General features: G+C 48.9%; 1 protein-coding gene across 3 annotated transcripts in view; it reads left to right on the plus strand.

Annotated features, from left to right (window-relative positions):
• RNF220 (ring finger protein 220) overlaps positions 1–25137 on the plus strand; it is a 187198-nt gene that overhangs the window by 95360 nt on the left and 66701 nt on the right. For 2 of the 3 annotated variants that reach the window (XM_044301092.1, XM_044301094.1), the window contains exon 2: positions 19868–19997. In XM_044301092.1, the coding sequence (XP_044157027.1) occupies positions 19868–19997 (130 nt within the window). Of the gene's footprint in view, positions 1–1014; positions 1047–19867; positions 19998–25137 lie in introns of all 3 variants that reach the window. The other variant, XM_044301093.1, reaches the window with a different exon arrangement.

The raw sequence follows: 25137 nt of genomic DNA on the forward strand, positions 1-25137 counted from the left end.
ACTAGCAGATGGTGGATTACGGATTACTGACACGTCACATACTAGCAGATGGTGGATTACGGATTACTGACACATCACATACTAGCCAATGGTGAATTATGGATTACTGACACGTCACATATTAGCCAATGGTGGATTACAGATTACTGACACGTCACATACTAGCAGATGGTGGATTACGGATTACTGACACATCACATACTAGCCAATTGTGGATTACGGATTACTGACACGTCACATATTAGCCAATGGTGGATTACGGATTACTGACACGTCACATATTAACCAATGGTGGATTACGGATTACTGACACGTCACATATTAGCCAATGGTGGATTAGGGATTACTGACACGTCACATAATAGCCAATGGTGGATTACGGATTACTGACACATGGATTTTACTCACTTTTTACTCGACTAAGGCTACTTTCACACTAGCGTTTTTCTTTTCCGGCGCCGAGTTCGGTCCTAGGGGCTCAATACAGGAAAAGAACTGATCAGGTATATCCCCATGCATTCTAAATGGAGAGCATTCCGTTCAGGATGCATCAGTTCAGTCGTTTTGACTGATCAGGCAAAAGATAAAACCGTAGCATGCTACGGTTTTATCTCCCGCAAAAAAAAAATGAAGACTTGCCTGAATGCCGGATCCGGCATTTTCTCCATAGGAATGTATTAATGCCGGATCCGTCCTTCCGGCATGCGCAGATGGGTAAAAATGTGAAAAAGGGTACAAGACGGATCCGTCTGTCCGCATGACAAGCGGAGAGACGGATCCGTTCCTGCAATGCATTTGTGAGATGCTTTCAGTCACTGCCAGATCGGCAGATCTGGTGGGCAGTTCCGACAAACACATTTCAGATCCTTTTTAAATGCCCATCTGATAATCCAGAACATTTACAAATGTGGTGAGTGGATTAGAGGAAGTTCACTGTATTTCCCCCTCTTATCTGTCACGCCGCTCTCCTCTCTCTGGAAACTCGTCACTCCCTCCCCGGCTTTTGCGCATGAGGTCCGGATGGTTCTGCCAAAGGAAAGTTGAAGGTCTGCCATTAATTCAAGACTAAAAATGACAAATTCATCTTCTACGACAATTAAATGAAGTCAGTAATTGATGCTAATTGATCTTGAGACGAGAGGGCTCTCTCGAGAACTTCAGACACTACCCTTTGGTTCCTCAAAAAAACACAATAAAAGCTTTAAGTCAGGTTTTTATCCCCTCGCTCCTCTCTCCTGCCCTACATAATTGTCTTTTTACTGGCAGACTTCCGCTCGGATCCTGTAATGAGCGTCCGCCTCCGTGCCAAGGATTCAGCAATCTGTCGCTTTAATGTTTTCTTAGCACCAAGGTGGCGAAACAGCGAGAGGAAGCAAATTCACCGGTCACTAAGGTCTGACCGATTCCTCTAATCTGGCAGAGTCTTGTAATCTGGGACTTGTCTCACCATCTCTTGGTCATCTTCGTCTTCACACGACTGGAACCAGAAGACTGAGCAGAGGGCAGCCATTAGGAGTCTTATGTATTCTAGCCTTTTCCCTTTTAACCTACCAATAAATGTATTTCGGATCAGTAATTCAGAATATTTGATAATCCAGCACCAGAAAGATTTTCTTACCGTGTAAAGTTTTTCAGACACGAGAGCAGTAATAGTAATCCACTGAAAATCCCAGTAAATGAATGGCCGCCCAGTGACTGTTCCCATCCCGCCGTGTTACCGTCTCGCAATAATGAAAGCCTTCCAAAGACCACATCTGGAGGAGGTTAGGCTGTATTCAAATCTCAAGGTTTTGATGTGAATAGCCCCTCATGGCGGCTCCAGCAGATTTAGGTTTTCCTTGTGCCACAGTCGCAGTTTGCTGCCATCAGGACACATGCCTGGGGTACACAGTTTTTCGGATTTTACTGGTGATTAGGGTGGTGGATTCAGCGACAGATTCCAGTTATCAGTCGGATTTAGTAAGTCCTTCCAGCCAGACGCTGGTGAATGTGTTCAGCACATGTTCAGGGCCTTACGTATAGTTTTATGACAGTAACCGTGCGACGTACCCCAGGTGTGCGATAATTGGACATTTTGCTGCAGGAAGGTTTTGAGAAAATGAGGTCACTGATTAATTAGTGTAGATTTACAGCACAGAGCGATCTGGTGCTATTAGATGTAGCAGAGCTGAGTAACGCGGGTGTGATCGCACTACACAGATCACTGGCGAGTCGTGTATTTGGACCGACACTCACAGCTTCTGATCGTTCTGATCCATCGTTTCATTAGACTGAACTGAAACACGTTTGACTTTGTACGGGTGTGAATGGCGCAGCAGCTCATGTTCTGGTCCAGTGTCAGATGGATTCCGTGGATATCGCGTCTGGTCTTCCAGATAACCTAGACACAAGGAGCCTGCAGGGCGGACATGACAGATATTACAGCAGATCTTCCTGATGTCCAGGTGAAGAGAGACCCGAGGAGATGAACAACCAGAACCAATGTTGGGGGGTGACATCAACAATCCCCCCCCCCCCCCCCCCCAGCCAATTAGTTAATGAACTCACTATGTGGCGGAGTCTGAAGCGCAGGTGCCTTTTCCGGCCCCTGCCCTCAGGTGCCCCCTTTACCTGTCCCTGCAGCTTCACGTAGAGATGAAATTTCCGACTGTGCAGAACCAGCGTCCGTGGATTTATTGCCGCAGCTGTGCCTCTGACCACTTAATTTTTATAAGCGCAGTATAAAGCTCGGCGGGGGGCCCCGAGGACTCAGATTTACTCTACTTAAGATATTACAGTGTTAGCACTTACACCGGATACAAGCAAGGCCTGGTGTGCCGGCTGCATTTTGGGGAGGGGGCCCTACACCCTCTCTTCTTAATAAATGGGGCTTTTCTTTAATCTTGGGCCAGTTGGCCACGGTCAGTTTTGGAAGCCTTAGATGGCGACGCTGGTGTTCAGGGCCCCAAATGCAGTTTCTCGGTTATATACTTAACCTTGGCAGGAATAGGGCTGTGCTCCTAATATGAATCCGGACTAGTGAGGTAACCTGTGCCTCCCGCCTCGGTGTGTACTGGAAAAATAAGACATAGCCTCTGATTGGTCAGACACTTATGGAGGCCAATGCAAGATAATTGAGGATCTCTGGCAGGAGGCCACAAAGATAGCAGCTACATATGCAGCATTGCATTTCATCCTGATCTTCCTGGTTCATGGACAAAATGTTTCTGTGAAATATCCCTTCTCTACTATGGATACTGACACATGATGTCACGTGTGTGTATGAGCAGTGATGGCGGCCTGAAGATTATCACCCGGATGATGTGTTTGACGTATTAATAAAAGCTGCCGCGCTGCTCCGTCCTGGGCGATGGGAAATGCCGATAAACGATGACAGATTACATATTGATGAGATCCAGAAGTTTCCAATAATGTTCACAGCCTTTTCTTATCCCTCTGACTGATAGATAATAAACCCGTCTGTCAGCACTTAGGGGGCCCTGGTCAAGAGGCCAATTTGTCCAGACGCGAGTATTAAGAAGGCAGCGTCTGCTCCGGGTGCTGCCTCTCACCTCTCGTTATCACCCTGCAGCTCTGTGCTGCGTGGGGCGCGAGGTCTGCGGTGCCTCCACTGCACATTCCAGCTTTATTCCATGGGAATCCGGCTGCCGTCCTGCTAAAGGCGAGATGGAAGATGATCTGTGATTGGCCGCGTCGTGCACAATTATTAATGCACTGTGGGGAAAAGTACCATCGATTCCACGTTCACAAGTTAAGACAGATTAATAGTCCCACTTACAGGAGGTGACGCCTTCAATTTTGTTTTCTGTTATTTAGGAAATGGAATCATTTGTCAAATGAGAAATATTAAATCTAGAGAAGAGAGATCTGAGGCTGAGGTTAGACTGAGGACGGTGGAGACCTGTGCACAGGGGCCCCCAGATGACTAGAAGACAATAATGCAGCCTGCTCAATACCTGCAGCCAGCGTTTGCTTTTCCTCCCCATGTCTTGATATTTGGTTTTGCAAAAAACTGCGGGGGCCATTAACTAAGGGCTCATGCACACGGCCATTGCCATTTTTGTGGTCCATAAATTGTGGATCTGCAAAACACAGATACCGGCTGTGTGTGTTGCGTATTTTACGGAACTGAACGTCCTGCCCTTTGTAGAACGGTCCTATTCTTGCCCATAAAACAGACAAGAACAGGACATGTTCTATTTTTTTTGCAGGGCAGCAGAACGGACATACGGATGTCAAGTGAATGGGTCCGTATCAGACCCTCAAAAAATGCAGATCAGAAGCGGAACAAAAATATGTTTGTGTGTATGAGCCTTAAGATCGACTTTTTACACCGGTCTTAGATTCTTCCCTACGCTGCTGTAAGCGTGTGCTCCGGCATATATTAGGCTGCGCCTGCCGTAAATCTACTCTAGTCCCTGACCGAAGGAGTTTTTTGCCAATATTTACACGTCCAGACGTAAATGTTAGTAAATATGCCCCCAACACGCTCCCGCTCCGCCCAAGTGTGGAACACGGCATAAAAAAATACATGTGACTAAATAGTGCCGCACAGCGGTAAAAATAAAAATAAAAAAATGGACCAAACAACTCCCGACAGTTGTGCTAGATCGTGGATTGTGCAGATGGCTGCCGGACACATGCTATAAGGGGGCCCCGTTTTGGCGCAGTGTGCGGCTGTAGTTTTGCACCAGTAGCATCCGTTTGGTGGAGTTTCCTACACTGACTATTGGGGTGCCCGGTTTCTGCAGGTTGGCGCGGCCACCTCTCCTGGTAGCGTCCGCTGGGCCCCGTTTAGTGGTTCTCCTTGTGGTTTCTTCATTCATTACTGGCACATACGTTCTGCTCACATAATATTTATTGACATGTGGGTGATGGAGAGGGGCACGCGGGGGGGGGGGGCGGGGTGTGGAGGAGACCCGCTCTTAATGTTAGACAAACACAGAATTCTTGGGAGAGGGAAGGAGGGGCGCGGGCGAGGACTGTTCTCTGCAGCTCATTAAGCTCAGTCATAAAATATTAATAGTTATTGTCCCTTCTATTTATTGGTAATTATCCTCCTGGAGTCAAATCTGCTGCTCCTCACAATAGTCTTTAAAGCAGCAGATTTTTTTCCTTCTATTAATCCAGTATTAATAAGTGCACACAGAAAAAAAAAAAGGCCTAAAAGGAGGCGTCTTAGTAGCAGAGCCCCCGTCCCCCGTTACTGCCCCCGTCGTGGTTTCCGGAATGCGCCACCTGTAATAAAGGGAAGTGCTTTTGATGTAGACTGGGGGCTCCGGCCTAATTGTGTCACCTGCTTGTAGTTTGGTTGGAGCAATTTGGGCGCTTACACCTGCACCGCTGGAAGGCACAGCTGTCCCACATGCCACATATGGCCGCCACCAAATCTTGGTCAAGATCCATGGCAGCTGCACGACAGGAGGCAGTCAGAGCTCCTATTAACCCTCTGCTCCCCACGCTCCAGTAGTGATGCATCCCCATCCATTCAGCCGCCTGGGAAAGCTGTGTGATAACCTTGTACCCGTGGGGCAGAAACCAATATTACGGACAGAGGTCAGACGGATCTGTACTTCCTGGGACTATTTGGACTCTTCAGAGACGAAAAGACCAATTCTCGCCGGCATGTTCTGCATCTCGCTGAACAAAATTCCTAAAGTCACGAGTATAATATCCGTCACCTAATCCTCGGTTTAATGGCGAGCTTGTAGCACGGGGATGCCACGCTGGCAATGCATTTAGCTAGTGATGGTTTGATAAGTACTGGATCCTGCTCACAAAAAAAAAAAAAAAAAAATTAAAATTCTGGTCGGCCATCTTTAGTGGGTCATTAAAGTCCACTTTATTTACTGTTCTTGTATTGTAATTACGGCGCGCTGACACTTAGCTGAGACAATTACGGCCCAGAAATGACTGGCACGCCATTAGCAGATTACGCCTGACAAACACAGGCCGTATTTTAAGCCTCTCTCCATACTTCTGCTGCCGGGGCCTATTTTCCGCCTTGATAAATAGCCTGTGAGTGTTTCCCATTATCTGGGCAGAAGCTCCTGTCTTGTTTAGTGGGGGGGAGGCAGGAGGGCCCCCCCCCCCCCCCCTCTTGTGACTGAACATGCTAATAGATACTTAGAAATGAAATGATCCATCTCTGGCGCCCTCCCCCTAATACCTCTACCCTTTTCACTACCTCCCTATTTAATCAAGCACTTGTCACCGGCAGAAGCCGCCTGGCATTTTTGTGAAGAATCTGTTAGCTAAAAAATGTTGTCACCCCATTTCCTTTTTATCAGTCTGGCTCGTCTCGCCCTCCCACCTTCTCCACCTTCTCCTCGCTGAGATTAACGCAGGATCATAACGCCGTGTATCCGTCCCCGATAAACCTTATCCATTACCCAGAGATGCCGCAGGCCTGTCCCTCCTCACCTCCTCCATTTATCATCTTTAACTCTTGACAGATGCACGCCGGGGGCCTTCAGATTTATCTCGCTGCGCCCATAGCGGGGGGACTATCCGTCAAAAGCAGATGAGATGGGGAGACAGGAGTGGGAAGTGAAGGAGAGGGGAGGTGGCGGCATGAGATGATGGGGGTGCTATCTGGAATGTATATTCCATAGGGAGGATGGGGGTGTCAGCTGGAGTTAAGGTGGTCTTCACTCCCCACCCATCAGGCTGGAGAAATTGGGCAATCCGTCTTGCAGGCATCTCTTGATTTACTCCCCGGGTGCAAACACAACCAGGGCTCAAAACGTCTCTATAAGAAAAACATTAGCGTCTTATCTGACATCCGCTCGCCCGGCGCAGACTGATTGGCGAGTGAGATGATTGGCAGCGAGAAGCTTCACCTGCTGAGATGAAGTCCTACCCGCCAGAATATTTCCCCCAACAAATATCTTTACATTTCGTTGGGGTTAGATAATTAGGACCATAACGATCGTCAGTGATAATCTATGGGTCATTATACAAATCACGTGTCTTAGAGCCTCCTATGTTACAGGCCACGCCACGCCAATATTAGGCTCGTGGCAATGGCTCTGCTTCAGGTCGTATTCATGTGAAGGGCGCTCCTAAAAAAAACATATATAATAGTGAAGTTTATTAGGGGAAAAAACATGAAAATCTAAAGCAAATCCCTGAAAAGGAGGCCAGATTTACAACATCATGGCAGCCGGGTACAGACAGGCCACAGCCTTGTATGGGGAGGTTGCACAGCTTACGTGTAGTTACCATGCGCCCCACACACGGATATAAGACGTCCACTGCCCATGGAAGAATCATATGAGGGAGATTTCTGTGCCCGGGCAGACATCCCTACACCACGCACATCGCTCATTGGACCGGGAGGGCATTTTCACATCTATGGTCGGCCTTAGATGCAGTCAGTGTTCAGGGACAGCAGACGTTCCAGGAGATGAGCCAGGAAGAGAGGAAAAAGTACGGCTTTACCTGAAAAGTAGCAGCTTCTTGGCCGCTCCGCCTGCCCTGTGTCGCCATACGTCTTAATGTTCTGGAGCGAGCCACAAATCCCATCCTGCAGCACAGACAGAGCCATATATCTGCTTCTAAGAAGAATACGTGTCCGGATATGTCAGATACATTGCAGCCTGGCACGTGTGCAGGGGCGGCCGGGCAGCGAGGAGTTAAGTTCTTGCAGAAGTTCGAGGCCTGGCTGGATTTTATTTGCTTACGGTAATTGGGATATTTTATTGGGCTGCAGACTGCGAGCTGTGATTTGTCGTCTGCTGCATATCAATGTATCTGCTATAGATAGAGATCCGCACGTCCAGCAGCGGGGCACACTGCAGCCAAGACTGGTGCCAAAGGGTCGCAAGAGGGCACCTCCTCCCTGGACTGGGGGCCCTCCATATTACACCATCAGTCCCAGGACTGGGTGCCCCCCATATTACACCATCAGTCCCAGGACTGGGTGCCCCCCATATTACACCATCAGTCCCAGGACTGGGTGCCCCCCATATTACACCATCAGTCCCAGGACTGGGTGCCCCCCATATTACACCATCAGTCCCAGGACTGGGTGCCCCCCATATTACACCATCAGTCCCAGGACTGGGGGCCCTCCATATTACACCATCAGTCCCAGGACTGGGTGCCCTCCATATTACACCATCAGTCCCAGGACTGGGTGCCCTCCATATTACACCATCAGTCCCTGGATCGGGTGCCCCCCATATTACACCATCAGTCCCAGGACTGGGGGCCCTCCATATTACACCATCAGTCCCAGGACTGGGTGCCCTCCATATTACACCATCAGTCCTAGGACCGGGTGCCCTCCATATTACACCATCAGTCCCAGGACTGGGTGCCCTCCATATTACACCATCAGTCCCAGGACCGGGCGTCCTCCATATTACACCATCAGTCCCTGGATCGGGTGCCCTCCATATTACACCATCAGTCCCAGGACTGGGTGCCCTCCATATTACACCATCAGTCCCTGGACTAGGCATCCTCCATATTACACCATCAGTCCCTGGATCGGGTGCCCCCCATATTACACCATCAGTCCCTGGACCGGGCGTCCTCCATATTACACCATCAGTCCCAGGACTGGGTGCCCTCCATATTACACCATCAGTCCCAGGACTGGGTGCCCCCCATATTACACCATCAGTCCCAGGACTGGGTGCCCCCCATATTACACCATCAGTCCCAGGACTGGGTGCCCCCCATATTACACCATCAGTCCCAGGACTGGGTGCCCTCCATATTACACCATCAGTCCCTGGATCAGGTGCCCCCTATATTACACCATCAGTCCCTGGACAGGGTGCCCCCCATATTACACCATCAGTCCCAGGACTGGGTGCCCCCCATATTACACCATCAGTCCTAGGACTGGGTGCCCTCCATATTACACCATCAGTCCCAGGACTGGGGGCCCTCCATATTACACCATCAGTCCCTGGACTAGGCATCCTCCATATTACACCATCAGTCCTAGGACCGGGTGTCCCCCATATTACACCATCAGTCCCTGGATCGGGTGCCCCCCATATTACACCATCAGTCCCCGGACCAGGTTCCTCCCATATTACACAGTCAGTCCCCAGGCCAGGTTCCCCCCATATTACACCATCAGTCCCCGGACCAGGTTCCTCCCATATTACACAGTCAGTCCCCGGACCCCTCTATACTGCAGCATTATATGACCTTACGCCCCAGGCTAACATACAAGGGGCTGGATTGCTTCTTGGAGGTGAATACAAACACTGATAAGCAGAGGGCCCGAGGAAAGCCCCAGAACAGTCCCGGTCGCTGCAGCCCTCCTGCCACCATAGGCTCCGGCCCCTGCCGCCTGTATATTGAGGACATGTCCTGGAACAGATCTGAAGGGACAGGCGTCTCCCCTTTGGTGACTGCTCCCCTGAGGCCAAGATGCAGAGAACAGAATGTACCCAGCAGCACAGAGGATGAGAGCAGCAGCCAAGGCTCCACTTGAAGGCCCAGTCTAATCCCTTGATTAAACAAAGGGCTTCTGTCAACATGGCCACAATTAAGTAATATAGACTTAATTACAAAGTGCTGCATTTTGCACTGATGAATGAGATGGATCCATCCTGGGCCTGGGCTGAGAGATGCTGCTTATACAAGAGGAGCGGCTGCAGCCGGGGGAAGGCGGCTCCGCACTGAATGATAATCGATTATCCATTTCTCAAAGTCATTTATCCACCCGGAGGTGCAGGGGAAAGTGCCAGGGGCTGCAATGGGCATTCTGTATGCATCCTCATGTGCGGACACTGAGAGGTGACAGCACCCGGCGGCGGAGGAGGCTGCCGGCTCTTATTGACCCACCGAAAGCAGGTGCTGCGCCAATAACACCGGCCCCGAGATCACAGAGCGTTCTCCAAGAGGAAGCCTAATAGCGCCTGTCCGGGAACAGCCAGAAACACCAATATCTACCCGATTATTACCTATTATCTACCTGATTACATATCTAATATCTACCCGATTATTACCTATTATCTACCCATCTACTATCTGATTATTACCCAATATCTACCTGATTACATATCTAATATCTACCTAATTATTACCCAATATCTACCTGATTATTACCCAATATCTACCTGATTATTATCCATCTAATATCTACCTGATTATTACCTATTATCTATCCATCTAATATCTACCTGATTATTACCTATTATCTACCTGATTATTACCTATTATCTACCCATCTACTACCTGATTATTACCTATTATCTACCCATCTACTACCTGATTATTACCTATTATCTACCCATCTACTATCTGATTATTACCCAATATCTACCTGATTACATATCTACTATCTACCTGATTATTACCCATCTAATATCTACCTGATTATTACCTATTATCTACCCATCTAATATCTACCTGATTATTACCTATCTATCCATTTAATATCTATCTAATTATCTCTCTATTTTCTATCGGTATGGCTCTTGCTCTTATGTCGCTCTCTATGTTATATCTCTCTCTACGTTCTGTCCTTATGGCTCTCGCTCTCATGTCTCTCTCTCTCTCTACGTTCTGTCTGTACGGCTCTTGCTCTCATGTCTCTCTCTCTCTCTCTACGTTCTGTCTGTATGGCTCTCGCTCTCATGTTTCTCTCCCTCTCATGTCTCTCTCGCTCTCTCTACGTTCTGTCTGTACGGCTCTCGCTCTCATGTCTCTCTCCCTCTCATGTCTCTCTCGCTCTCTCTACGTTCTGTCTGTACGGCTCTCGCTCTCATGTCTCTCTCCCTCTCATGTCTCTCTCGCTCTCTCTACGTTCTGTCTGTATGGCTCTCGCTCTCTCTACGTTCTGTCTGTACGGCTCTCGCTCTCATGTCTCTCTCTACTTTCTGTCTGTATGGCTCTCGCTCTCATGTCTCTCTCTCTCTACGTTCTGTCTGTATGGCTCTCCCTCTCATGTCTCTCTCGCGTCTCTCTCGCTCTCTCTACGTTCTGTCTGTACTGCTCTCGCTCTCATGTCTCTCTCGCTCTCTCTACGTTCTGTCTGTACTGCTCTCATGTCTCTCTCTTTCTCTACGTTCTGTCCTTATGGCTCTCATGTCTCTCTCTCTCTCTACGTTCTGTCTGTATGGCTCTCCCTCTCATGTCTCTCTCGCTCTCCCTACGTTCTGTCTGTACGGCTCTCACTCTCATGTCTCTCTCTCTCTACGTTCTGTCTGTATGGCTCTCCCTCTCATGTCTCTCTCGCTCTCCCTACGTTCTGTCTGTACGGCTCTCACTCTTATGTCTCTCTCTCTCTACGTTCTGTCTGTATGGCTCTCCCTCTCATGTCACTCTCGCTCTCCCTACGTTCTGTCTGTACGGCTCTCACTCTCATGTCTCTCTCTCTACGTTCTGTCTGTATGGCTCTCCCTCTCATGTCTCTCTCGCTCTCCCTACGTTCTGTCTGTACGGCTCTCACTCTCATGTCTCTCTCTCTCTCTACGTTCTGTCTGTATGGCTCTCCCTCTCACGTCTCTCTCGCTCTCATGTCTCTCTCGCTCTCCCTACGTTCTGTCTGCACGGCTCTCGCTCTCATGTCTCTCTCTGCCGCTCAGGTGTAATGAGATATCAGTGTCCTCCATTATCCCGGTGATATTTCCAGCTGAGATCATCCACTAATTATCTCTCGGTGTAGGTAGAGGAATGACATTGTTCATTTCACACTGAGATGTCATTAGATCCTCGGCTCTTTGTAGATCCCCTCAGCCTTTTGCTCCCTGGGGCCCCGGGGACTCTGCTGCCTGTTAATGTGTCTTTATAGTTTTCAGTAGTGGCAGATGGAGGGGCCACACATCTGGGATTTGCTTGGATCTTGTTCTTCTCGGTACATGTATCTAGAACATCAGTAAAGTTCAGGATTTCTGATTATTGGCTATTTTGGGACTGGGGGTTATTCTGACAGATCTGTCGTACATCAGTGTACAGTCCTACTCCTACTCCCATCATTACGAGGCATCAGCTGTGACTTCATGTCTGCCTATGTATAGGAATAGCAGGAGGGATGTGTGCAAGAGTTTAATCAGGCGCAAGGCTTCTCGCCCCAGAATATACGGTAGCCGGGACGATGGCTGGGCCTTCTGGGTGCCGTGCCATGGACAAGCTCCGGGATCACAAGTGATTGTGTATTAACAAAAACTAGGAGGGGACCGGGACGGGCACAGAGCGTAATGCAAGCCGACACCTGGCACCATCCGGCTGATGTCATGGCCAGACCAGCCATTACCAGACCTGGTGCCGAACATTATCTGCAGGAACAGCCTGCACCGAGGCGAGATATTCTGCAGAACACACCAGGCTGGTAATGACGGTGCAATGTTCTGCAGGTTTCCTGCAAGGCCGTATACATTACAGTGGATGCTCTGCAGACTGTGTGTAATAAGAATCCGCAATAATGGTAAAGGAGACGATATTAATGAGCAGCGTCTGCTACACCCATCCGGACTGACACCCTCCATAATTCAAAACTCCATCTCCAGGACGCCTCCCGTGCTGCACCAGTTACTGGAATGCGCCACTCCGGCCAATCAGATTCTTGACATCCACAGTTTAGATCAGCCGCCTGTGATGTCACATTCATTGATCATGTGGCCTAGACGCAGCTCAGTTCCATTCAAGTGAATGAGGATGAGCTGCAATACCAAGCTCAGCCACTATGCAGGGTATGGTGCTGTGCTTCTTAAGCTGTGAGGAGGCAACACACTCACAGGAGCGCTGCAGCCTCTCCGGCGGGGGTGTCAGAAGTGGGACCCCCACCCATCTCATGCCAATGACCTATCCTTGGGGATGATCATCAGTATTCAACACTCAGACAACCCCTTTAAGCTGCAACACCAAACACCGGTAGCATACAGCGCTGGGTATACCATGGCGCACCGCGGCTCCATCAGACAGATGACCAGTGGGGGTCTGACTCCCAGGACCAGATACTGATGAGTCCCAGAAAACCTCCTTTCATTCTGTCCACTTATTTCCCAGTTGATCTAGTATTCATGAATCAGGGGGCTCAGGATGAATAGTTGTAAGCCCCTCCCATATCGAGGAGTTTTGCAGAGCAGGGAATTGCGGGAGGACCCAGTGACTATAAGTGATGTCTCCCTTATATATATAACAGGCCTGTAATTATCGCCGGTAACACTGCCGCCACTGTGAATGGAGAGAGGGGCCCTTGACCTGGGAAGCGGGGGCCCTGCTAGCCTCCTGCTCTGTATGCTGGCCTCCATGTCCTCCCGGTTGTGAGATGTTGAAGTCTTTCTCATCTAGAATTCATTGTCTTGTCAGCCTCCAGTTACCGGCTGAGCGTGAGAATCATGAATCACCGCCATCCTGCGCCCATACTTCAGCAAAGACAAAAAAATTACACTCCATCAGCGTGTCTCGCGGCTTTTAGTGATATCGATCAGAGCTGGTGCCCTCCTTTCTCTTCCACTCTTAAACCACCCACCCTCCCTATCAATTTTCCCGCGGGCTGTTGAGTGTCGCATCTCGTCTTCGCCACAGATGAAAGGAGATCAGGACGGCGGCCACCGGTGGACGAGCTCCTGCATCTCGGTTTTTTATTCCACGTCTTCCTCCTTTTTTATATTATTATTATTATTGAATGGGAGTAGTCGGGCTAAAGCCGAGTGACAGCTCGATGACAGAGCCCTCATTTCAGCCAGTAATTGTGATGCCTTCCTCTCAGCTTTTAGCTTCTCCCCCTCCCCGCCCTAATTTACAAAGTGATTGCACCAAGTTTCTGGAATCATTGCCCTGCACATCTGTCTCCTTATTGCCTCCTGCCTGTCTCTTTTCCTCTGCCGCGCTCTCTTCTTGCTCATGTCTCTTCTCTCTACACAGATAGGTTTAGGGTTCAGGTGGAGGTGATATGACGGTGACATAGCCAGTGTTCTCGTGGTGTCACGATGGTTTGCCACTCGCCGGTGCCCTGCCAGTTATATGCCGCAGCAAACATCTGCCCGCTGCATTTCTAACAACCTAAACGGCAGACTTCGGTGATGTCAGCTCTGAGGGTGCTTCCTTGTGGCTTCTGTAGTAAATCCTTGTTAACCACAACGCCAGCGCGATCTCCTCCCCGCTAGCTGAGGTCCGGACGCTGCCAGGATGCAGCTACCACAGCCCCCATCTGCTGGGGTGGCATTGTGCCGCGGCCGCCTGGACCGCCAGGCAATCATGATCTCAGACATGGTGCAGTGGGCGTCATGTACAGGTTGTCAGATGTGCCAGTCTCTGCTGTTTAGCTTGGTGCCAGCCCCAATTACAAAATGCAGGAACCTCAGTCAATGACCCCCAAGAGATGGAGATGACGGTTCGCTCGTAATCGTTATCACACCCTGCTCAGCTGTGGCGGCTTCACCCGTCCTGACTGCCACGACAACACGGCATGGTAAGGGTTCATTCATACACTGCAGTTTTGCCGCGGTCTTCTGCGCATAAACCTCTGAGCGGCCTACTGCCTCGTCTCTGCAGGACTGAACACGGATAGATCTGCCGGGAAGCATGTGCTGCCATGTTGGCGGAGGCGCCGTTTTGCTGGTGTATAAAATACCAGTGTTTCGGATGCGGTGCCCGCCACTGCCCTGTGAGATCTCATTACACGCTGCTCAGGGCTCTCTGTTGTGACATGTAAACTGCCTCTCTCCTAAGTGGTCTGTCATTACCGGCCGTCCATTAAGTATCTGCCGCTCCTTCCTCGCCGCTCCCTGTCATTGTAGGCTCTCGGTTCAGCAGAGCCCGTGAATGGCCACCACGCCGCAGTTTACTGACCGCTCCGGCTGATAGAAAGCTAATTGGAGAAGCGCTGACACCGCCGACAGGATAATAACGGCTCTTTAAGGTTGTTTATTCCCCTCCTCCGCTCTGATGAAGGATTCTATATATTTCTGCCTTACTTTATGGCTCCCAGTTACCCGCCTCCTACTGTCGCCCCGTTATTCACATCCGTTACCCGAAAAAAAACCTCTCGGCCCATGTACAAAATATATCCGAAAAAATAAATGTGACCTGGAGATACAAGCACACGAGCCGTCCTCAAAGGCTCTAGACCAGGGGTGCACAACGTTTCCTGGTTGGGGGCCACATTGCCAGACTGAACCAATGACGAGGGCCGAAATTAAAATTTAAACTGAAATATTGTACTTATGGCATATTGAACACACATTATATAACATTAATGTCTAGTTACACTTCCAGGACTCCCATCTAATGGGAGAAATACATGTGAGCAGCCACAAGACATAGGCATACATGTCTGTTACCAGATGGTTGGGGGCCGCACAGAATGGTATCAAGGGCCGCATGTGGCCCCCGGGCCGCAGGTTGTGCACCCCTGCTCTAGACCATCCTGGCCTCACAGAGGCCAACATATACAACACCCCCCACCTCAGCCGTCCTCCAAGGCTATACACTATCCTGGCCTCACAGAGGCCGACATATACAACACCCTCACCTCAGCCGTCCTCCAAGGCTCTAGACTATATACAACACCCTCACCTCAGACATCCTCCAAGGCTCTGCACTATCCTGGCCTTACAGAGGCCGACATATACAACACCTCCACCTCAACCGTCCTAGCGCCTCTGCCTACGTCAGGCTTACCTGTACTTCTGTTCATGAATCAGAAAGCTCAGGATAAACAAGGCTGCACGTCATTCCAGGGGGCAGGGACATGATCTAGAATAAAGCCGCCCCTCATTATCTGCGGCCTGCAATCTGTGAGGCTCCTGACATCGAGCGCTCAGTGATTAAGAGAAATGTTAACGATTCATTATCCATTAGGAAGGATTTACCACAACATACGGATCAATATAAATGAGATGAGCTGCTGGATCACCGGCGCCTCAATGTGATTACCACGCCTTGGAAGGTGTACGGATGTCGAATGGCCAATGGAGGAGACTCCGGCGTCTGTGGGTGAATAATGGGGGGCTATGGATGGGTACACCCCACATCTAGAGAGGACGGTATTCTCATCCCAGGGGATGACATGAGGGAGACTTGTAGGGTCAGTTCTGACCGATATCATTTGCAGTAAAGTATGTGCCCCCCTTGTTCGGTGCCGGCTGCTATTCTCAGAGCTACAATAGATCTTTATTTAGAATTTTCACTCCAGACATAAAACACCATTTCTGTCCGTCTGGAATTTGGCAGCTGAACGTGTGTCTTGGCTGACAACCCGGCGTAGGCTTCACTAAACATCTTATTTAAAGCAGGATTGCATGAACACAAGCAAGCCCTGGAGATTATGAGGCAGATAATATAACCTCCCGTTTAGAGGCATGACGGCTATGCTGCAAGACAAGAGAAATCGGCAAATTAAAGCCGTTGAGTGGTCGTTATCTGCTGTCGCGTTTCATGTCTTCTATCTGCCTTGATATGTTATATTACACCGGTTGGCAGAGACCGCGCTCTCGCCTCACACATACGACAGGATATCCTCTGCTTCTAAACAAGGGCTTGTTTATTTAGGAAAAGGCTACAACCCTGCGCCCTCATTGTCAATTACCGGAGGCTGCACTATTAATAGTGCTGAATGGGTCCTCGCTGGGCTATTCCTGGCGACTGCCCGCTCCATCATACACAAGAATTTCTGCCTCCTCTACTGGTGCTTGGAAAAATCACCCGGCAGACACTTATCAGAGCCTTGGCGAGGCCACAGGAGAGGCATCCTCCACTTCTCCGTACCTCCTAACAGTCCTAGTTCCGGAGGGACAGTCCCTGCTGTGGACCACAGTCCCTCTTTGCTCCTTACATGTCCCTCCTGCAGTAGACTTGCATTGATAAGTTTCCTCCAGTTCTCCGTCTCCAGTCTCCGTCTGCTTCCTATCCGCAGACCTCCCGTTGTACATTACTTCTCCATTTGTCACATTCTGGATCTTAGAAGTTTCTGTAATCAGATGATTTTCTGCTACTGTGTAAACCTATTCCTGGCCATAGGTAGGAGGCCGCCTCTGGGCTCTCAGACCAGCAATGTTAAAGTTGCCCCTGTTCTAGTCGGTGAACACATTTTTCAATGGACTACACAGAGATGGCGTCCGAGTGCTGTCCATGGTTCTTGTAGACTCCGTCTTGTGGGAGAGTCAGAGCTGGATGGTGCGTGCAGGAAATGCTCATGTGAAGTGACCCACTGGGGGTCATTTACTAAGATTGTACACCAGTTTTTTATTTAAATAAGTTTCAAGACCCCAGTGTTTTTCTGCCCTCCTCGTCACTGAGGAGTGGCAGAGCCCTGGGAAATTAGCGCACACCTCCTCATAAATTAGGCACATGATAAATGCCCCCCATTAATTTCAGTGATCAGTCAAGGAGCTCTCCCTTTTGCACTTACCGCCCGGGCGCTCTCCCTTCTGCACTTACCACCCGGGCGCTCTCCCTTCTGCACTTACCGCCCGGGCGCTCTCCCTTTTGGACTTACCGCCCGGGCGCTCTCCCTTCTGCACTTACCGCCCGGGCGCTCTCCCTTCTGCACTTACCACCCGGGCGCTCTCCCTTCTGTACTTACCGCCCGGGCGCTCACCCTTCTGCACTTACCGCCCGGGCGCTCTCCCTTCTGCACTTACCGCCCTCATAGTTTGACAAATAGCTCCTCTGCCTCTTCGATCTACAGAAGAGTGCACATGGCTATAGACCTATAGGCATAGTAAATGATGCATTGAGCTGCTTGCCTTCTTATATAGGGAACTGAGGCCACCAAGAGTCACTACAAGACCCTTGTGGTCATTTTCCTAGTCCTGCCACCAGGGGCGCTGCAGCATCAGGGTTAGGTGGGTCTGATTCATGAAGCTGATGTTCTTTTATGGCCGTATCTGTAGAATTGTGTAGACTGAACCTCTCCAGAAAGCGCACTCACAGGAAGACACCGGAGGGTGCAGTATGTCAGCCCCTGCAGGGGATCCTTTCTTGCTGAGGGGGGCTCTTGACTTTTATTTATGACCTGCTTAGGCTCAGTATTGCCTCGTCAGTTGCCACGTGGTTGGCATTAAGATCAGCATTGTTTTACAATAAACATCTTAATTAGCAGCAATTTGCATTTTTATTGCATGCTTCCATCACTGTACATCTCTGCCCCTGTCATCTGTATACTGACTGCAGCATAATGAGGGGGCGCAGTATATCACTGCCTCTACGCAGACATTATATGTACTCTATTATCTGGTACTGAATGATATAGCAGGAGTAGCAACCATGACGGGGCCCCACACTGTATTCACAGGTACAGACAGTGTGTGTGTGTGCGTGTGTATATATAAATATATACACATACACACACACACACACACACACACACACAGTACACAAAAGTTTGGACGCACCTTCTCATTCAAAGAGTTTTCTTTATTTTCATGACTATGACAATTGTAGATTCACACTGAAGGCATCAAAACTATGAATTATCACATGTGGAATTATATACATAACAAAAAAGTGTGAAACAACTGAAAATATGTCATATTCTAGGTTCTTCAAAGTAGCCACCTTTTGCTTTGATTACTGCTTTGCACACTCTTGGCATTCTCTTGATGAGCTTCAGGAGGTAGTCACCTGAAATGGTCTTCCAACAGTCTTGAAGGAGTTCCCAGAGATGCTTAGCACTTGTTGGCCCTTTTGCCTTCACTCTGCGGTCCAGCTCACCCCAAACCATCTCGATTGGGTTCAGGTCCGGTGACTGTGGAGGCCAGGTCATCTGGCGCAGCACCCCATCACTCTCCTTCATGGTCAAATAGCCCTTACACAGCCTGGAGGTGTGTTTGGGGTCATTGTCCTGTTAAAAAATAAATGATGGGCCAACTAAACGCAAACCGTATGGAATAGCATGCCGCTGCAAGATGCTGTGGTAGCCATGCTGGTTCAGTATGCCTTCAATTCTGAATAAATCCCCAACAGTGTCACCAGCAAAGCCCCCCCACACCATCACACCTCCTCCTCCATGCTTCACCATGGGAACCAGGCATGTAGAGTCCATCCGTTCACCTTTTCTGCGTCGCACAAAGACACGGTGGTTGGAACCAAAGATCTCAAATTTGGACTCATCAGACCAAAGGACATCTGAGGCTGGTGACTCGGATGAACTTCTCCTCCGCAGCAAAGGTGACTCTTGGTCTTCCTTTCCTGGGGCGGTCCGCATGTGAGCCAGTTTCTTTGTAGCACTTGATGGTTTTTGTGACTGCACTTGGGGACACTTTCAAAGTTTTCCCAATTTTTCGGACTGACTGACCTTCATTTCTTAAAGTAATGATGGCCACTCGTTTTTCTTTACTTAGAATTTGTATTATGGCAAGAAAAAAGCAGCTAACAGTCTATTCAGTAGGACTATCAGCTGTGTATCCATCTGACTTCTCCACAACACAACTGATGGTCCCAACCCCATTTATAAGGCAAGAAATCCCACTTATTAACCCTGACAGGGCACACCTGTGAAGTGAAGACCATTTCAGGTGACTACCTCTGGAAGCTCATCAAGAGAATGCCAAGAGTGTGCAAAGCAGTAATCAAAGCAAAAGGTGGCTACTTTGAAGAACCTAGAATATGACATATTTTCAGTTGTTTCACACTTTTTTGTTATGTATATAATTCCACATGTGATAATTCATAGTTTTGATGCCTTCAGTGTGAATCTACAATTTCCATAGTCATGAAAATAAAGAAAACTCTTTGAATGAGAAGGTGTGTCCAAACTTTTGGTCTGTACTGTATATATATATATATATTTAATGCACACTGTGGGCAGTTATGTGGAGGGCCCCAGAACGGCTTTACTTGATGATGTATATGGCCCCTGCCTCAATGATGACGGTGGATATCATAGCCCCATTCGTTATAATCCTTCAGTCTGATCCTAATCATCACACGTTTCCTTCTCTCTCTTCAGGTAAAAAGAAAGTCGCCCTGTTTGACAGCCAGGCCCCGATCTGCCCCATCTGCCAGGTCCTGCTGCGTCCCGGGGAACTGCAAGAACATATGGAGCAAGAAATGGAGAAAATAACACAAGTCATTATCAGGTAAAGGGGATCCCAGACTGAAGCCAGAGAGTAAACGAGGGCTCGCTCACCAGACTAGTGTACGACTACCCCCCCTCCCCCCCCAGCTACATTATATAATCAGTTAATATGTAATCCGCAGCGGACACTGACCTGCAGTGCGGATGTCACTCAGGGTACGTGCTCAGGGTAGCGTAGTTTATGCAGATTTTCTACTTGGATTTCTGTGCAGATTTTCACTGCGTTTCCGCATAAAATCTGTACCAAAATCCATGTGATACTTGTGGATTGTTTTGTGGATTGCCCCAGATCTCAACCTTTGAATTGCAACGGTGAAATCCACACAAACATTCCACCTGCAGCAGATGAGGATATGAGGATATTCCGCGCACACATCCACGTGTGGCCTTCAGCCATGGATTTCACTGCCTACAATGCACAGAGTGAGATCTATGTCCGCACGTAACGCACATGGATCATGCTACAGAATGGCGGCAAAATCCACTGCGGAGAATCTGTGCCCTTACCGAGACTTGTAGAAGCTCTGTTGTGCGATACGTCTGCCCGTATCTAAGTCACTAGATGATCACAGGTGTCAGTGCCTGTGCTCAGCCCCACTGGCTGCAGATAAGAGGGGTCTGAGTTTATGGAAAGACCCTTCTCTCATTTTTCCCCCTTTGACACCTCGTATGAGCGTTTCAGACAGAGTGTGTGTAATTGATGGCGTAATTTGGGTCTCATCCAACCTAATAAAGAGCCGCAGCAAATTAGCCCACTGGTTTAAATGCAGAGAAGCAATTAGGGCCTCCAGAAAGCCATCAAGGAAGTGAGGGGCACGGAGGGAGCTGTTGTGAGAGGTAAGACGGTAAGGTAGCCGGGCGCAGGAGGGGGGTCAGTCCTCGGGTTTAATGGGAAACAGGAAAAACTCTAAATCATACATCTGACAAGTTTCCATTGTGATCCCGCTGACAAATGAAAAAGGATGAGGTTACTCCTCCAAGTGAGCGCACGGTTAGGAAGGCGAGGGACGGGCAATGGGCGCGCTGCAATCAGCTGCTTAGCAGGCACAGGAGAGTAAGAACGCTCTATTAATTATTAAATAACGACCCGGGCCGCGCCATGATAGATAACATCCAATCTATTCCATGCATTGAGGCAATTGAAGCTAATCTACAGCAAAGGCCAGGGCTCTCCGTCACTTTCACTGGGGCATGTTTAACCGCGCACCGCCTCATGCATGGTCTGGGGAGAGCTTCATTAACATCTAATGAGGTGCAGGGCGCACCCTGCGTTCCGGTATTCGCACGTCAGGTTGTGGACAAGCAGTAATAATCATTATGTGTACGGGTACACACGCGTGTACATTTCACTGCACATGACAGATCTGGTAAATAACATTACTACGGATTAGCCGCGATGTTCTGGTGGAAATTACTCCACGACGTGGCCTCCATTTGCCTGACGGATTTCAGAATGCGACTAATAATCAGTGTGCGGATGGTGAGAAAAACATCCGACAGTCCCTCGCCCACATCATAGAGGGGACCCCAACTCTCAGCACCCCCTATAAGCTGGCGTAGCGGTCACTCTACACAGGCCCACAGCTCTGCATCACCAGTATGAGGGGTCCTCGTGTACCTGCCAGAATTCTGCAGGGACAAAAAACGCACCAAGTGACGCAGATTTCATCCTGCAGCGCAGGACAAGTTATTTGCGTTTCCCGCTTTAGCGGTTTTCTACAGGGTGTGGATGAGAATTGTTGCGACTGTAAAATCCTGCGGCATTTCCGCATTACCGCTAGGGCTACACGACAACATGTGTCACGTGACAATTTTCATAATGATAGTCTACAGTAGACAAATCTTGGATGGATTTTTTGCTAGTATCGCGTTGCAGTCGTCGCACGTTGCTGTGCGACACTGTAGACCATCATTATAAAGATTGTCGCACGACACACGTCGTTGTGTAGCCCTAGCCTAAACCTGCCACAGAAAACACGCAGCGTATCTGTCCTGTTTAGGGTGCGTTCACACGCAGAGAAATTTAATTGCAGAAAAGAATGGGGCTGATTTGGCGTTCAGCACATGGATATCTGCAAGTCCCATTGACGGGAATAGAACGGATTGTCAGCAAACACAATCTTCCATGAGTGAATGCACCCTTAAAGGGGTTCTCCGAGATTTTCTGACTGATCGACAAGGCAGTGACGCTCCAGTGAGCGCCGGGCTTTCTCTCAGCTTTCCTTAGGCCAGTGACGTCAGGTTCATCGGTCTTGTGGCCTGGGAGCAGCTCAGCCCCACAGAAGTGAACGGGACTGAGTGCAATGCCGAGCACGGCCACCATACAACGTACGGCGCTACAAGTCCGCAGTACTCACAGGAGCGCCGCTGCCTGCTCAAACAGCTGATCAGCAGAGGTCCCAGGTGTCGGACCCCCACCCCTCAGGTAATCAGTAACAAAATGAAAATCTCAGAAAATCCTTATAGGCTACCTGCACACGGTGAGGATTTGTATGCAGAAAAAAAAAAATGGCACATAAATCCACACTACATATCACAGTTTTTATGCATTTTTTTTTTTTTTTACGGATTTCCTGTTTACATTAACAACTCCACTGAAGTCTATGGGGAAAACCACTATAAATAAGGTGACATTTTAAAATCCACACATAAAAAAATCGGCAAAGTGTGCATGAGATTTGGCAAATGTTATTTATTTTGCTGGTTCCGTATTGCTTTTTTTTTTTTTCCTGCACAAAAATCCACATGGAAAAACCGTGCATAATCTGCATCGTGTGCACTTATCCTTAGGCTACTCTCACACTGGCGCTTTGGCTTTCCGTTTGCCAGATCTGTTCAGGGCTCTCACAAGTGTCCAAAACGGATCAGTTTAGCCCTAATGCATTCTGAATGGAAGAGGATCCGCTCAGAACGCGTCAGTCTCCATTCAGCTCTGGAGGCCGCCTGCAGCGTTTTAGTGTCCGCCTGACGAAACAGAGCCAAACGGATCCATCCTGACACACAATCTAAGTCAATGGGGACAGATCCGTTTTCTCTGACACAATCTGGTACAATAGAAAACAGATCCGTCCTCCATTGACTTTTAATTGTGTTCAAGACGGATCCGTCCTGGCTATAGAAGACATAATACAACCGGATCCGTTCATGACGGATGCATGCGGTTGTATTATTGTAATGGAAGCGTTTTTGCAGACCCATGACGGATCCGCAAAAAACGCTAGTGTGAAAATAGCCTTAGATGTTCCATTAACATCTGCACGTCAGCTCAATTCCCGCTGCAGATTTTTTCCCGCAGCTTGTGTATGAGCCCTGTTAAAATCGCATCCACTATGGTACTGTAATATGCTGGTGATATTCCAGATGAGAGGATCCACTGGGCACGTGTGTGCCGATCTAATGACCAATCGTTTAGGTGCAGATTTCGGAATCTGCGTGAAGCCGGCCATTCTCCTCTCTTGTAGACCTCCGTAGTACAACATGCCATGGAAAAAGCCGCAAATCCTCTCCAGTCCATGAGGAATAAACCTTATGCGCCGCCATAAGGTACAATCCAGGTCCATCGATTTCTATATACGAAGTGTTTTACGGATCTGCAACATGGCGGCGTGCACCAGTCCTCATACTGGTTCCTCTTTTCTCAGGTCACGTGATATAAAGGTAACAATAAAGGCGCCTTCACACACGGCAGATTTTTTGGCACTAAATTTCTGCAACTGAAAACCGATTCCATTTGAATGAATTTTCTGCATCAGTATCTGGCAGGTGTGAAGCGTCTCAGAGGAGACCGTTGACACGTCCGCGGCATTAACATCTGCACTTTACTTTTACCCTGCTGTTCTGACATTACCTGAGACGAATCATCACCCAAATCTCATTAAAAACAGACACAGGTAAGGGGTCCAGGACTGTGCACAGGGCACGGGGAAGCGGTCTCCGGTGACAGCCGGCGTGTGGGGAGTGAAGGACGCCGGGTACGCCGCATGCAAATTTAATTTCAGAATCAGGGACTCTCTCTCCAAAGAGGTTTGTCGCCTTTGAGCCCTTCTCCTTGTTACATATGTAGCAGCCTCATTGAACCTGACATGTCAAATTCAGGCCATTTGTGCAAAATCTCCCTTTAATAATACCGTTTCATTTCCCTCAAATGAGACTTGAATGCATGTAAAATGGAAAAGGATATTTAAACTCTAACATTAGGCAGATGTGTGTAGCCAGGGGCCGAGCGAATATATGAGATTCTGGAGTGCTTAACGCCTTGTAGCTGCTCGCCGAGAATGTGTCACCAATTGCATTATTTTCCTCCCAGCTCCCACTTTAAGCCAAAAATGTAAATTGAAAAAGAAGAAAGAAAAAAAAAAGGGAAAAAAGGAAATTTGTAGGCTGAATCTTTAACCCTGTAGATGCTGCAGACAATGCAGAATTTGAATGCTGATATTTAGGGCGACTTCTCGCGGCACAATTAGCGACATTTGTCCCCCCCCCCTTTTTAGTTGTTAAGGCCTTTATTGCGGGTGAGATAAGCCTGGCACTAAGGTCTCCGCACATCCAGACATGGCACTCGTCCTGTGAAGTTGTGTTAGACCACAGCTTATCAATGTGAACGCCAACCTGTGCGGCTCACGTGGAATCGTATGCACAGGCCAGACTTTGTGGCCGCAGAAATCCCGGTGTCGCCGGCACATAACGCAGTGCACAGGACTCCAGCAGGCTAGCAGTGATATTATCGCCAGTGTGATCATCGGAAACTCGCCTTAGAGCCCGACCTAAAGCATGATGGACAAGCCTCGATTCCCACAGACTGGTCTGTAGCTTATAGTCCTCACAGGACGCTGCCAGAGTCCTAGTATAGATGAAGCCTGTTCAGAACTCCCCGATCAGTAAACCTCGTCCGGCACTCGGCGGACCCCTAACATTATCATACGACTACTCGGACCAGGTGCGTTGCTGTGTACGGGCTGGAGAATTCCAAGGCGCTCTGCGTGTGCGATACACGGCCTATACGGCTAGGACCACATCTGTTAGACGCCATGCCACCCAACGATCGACCTGTTGTCAGAAATCCAACAAATGGAAAGAGAGCTGAGATTTGACTAGGTATATTTTTTTCAAATTGCCATGTAGCCGAAACCTATGAAGGAAAC

This window comes from Bufo gargarizans, chromosome 7, assembly GCF_014858855.1.
Source record: "Bufo gargarizans isolate SCDJY-AF-19 chromosome 7, ASM1485885v1, whole genome shotgun sequence".
Taxonomy (NCBI): domain Eukaryota; kingdom Metazoa; phylum Chordata; class Amphibia; order Anura; family Bufonidae; genus Bufo; species Bufo gargarizans.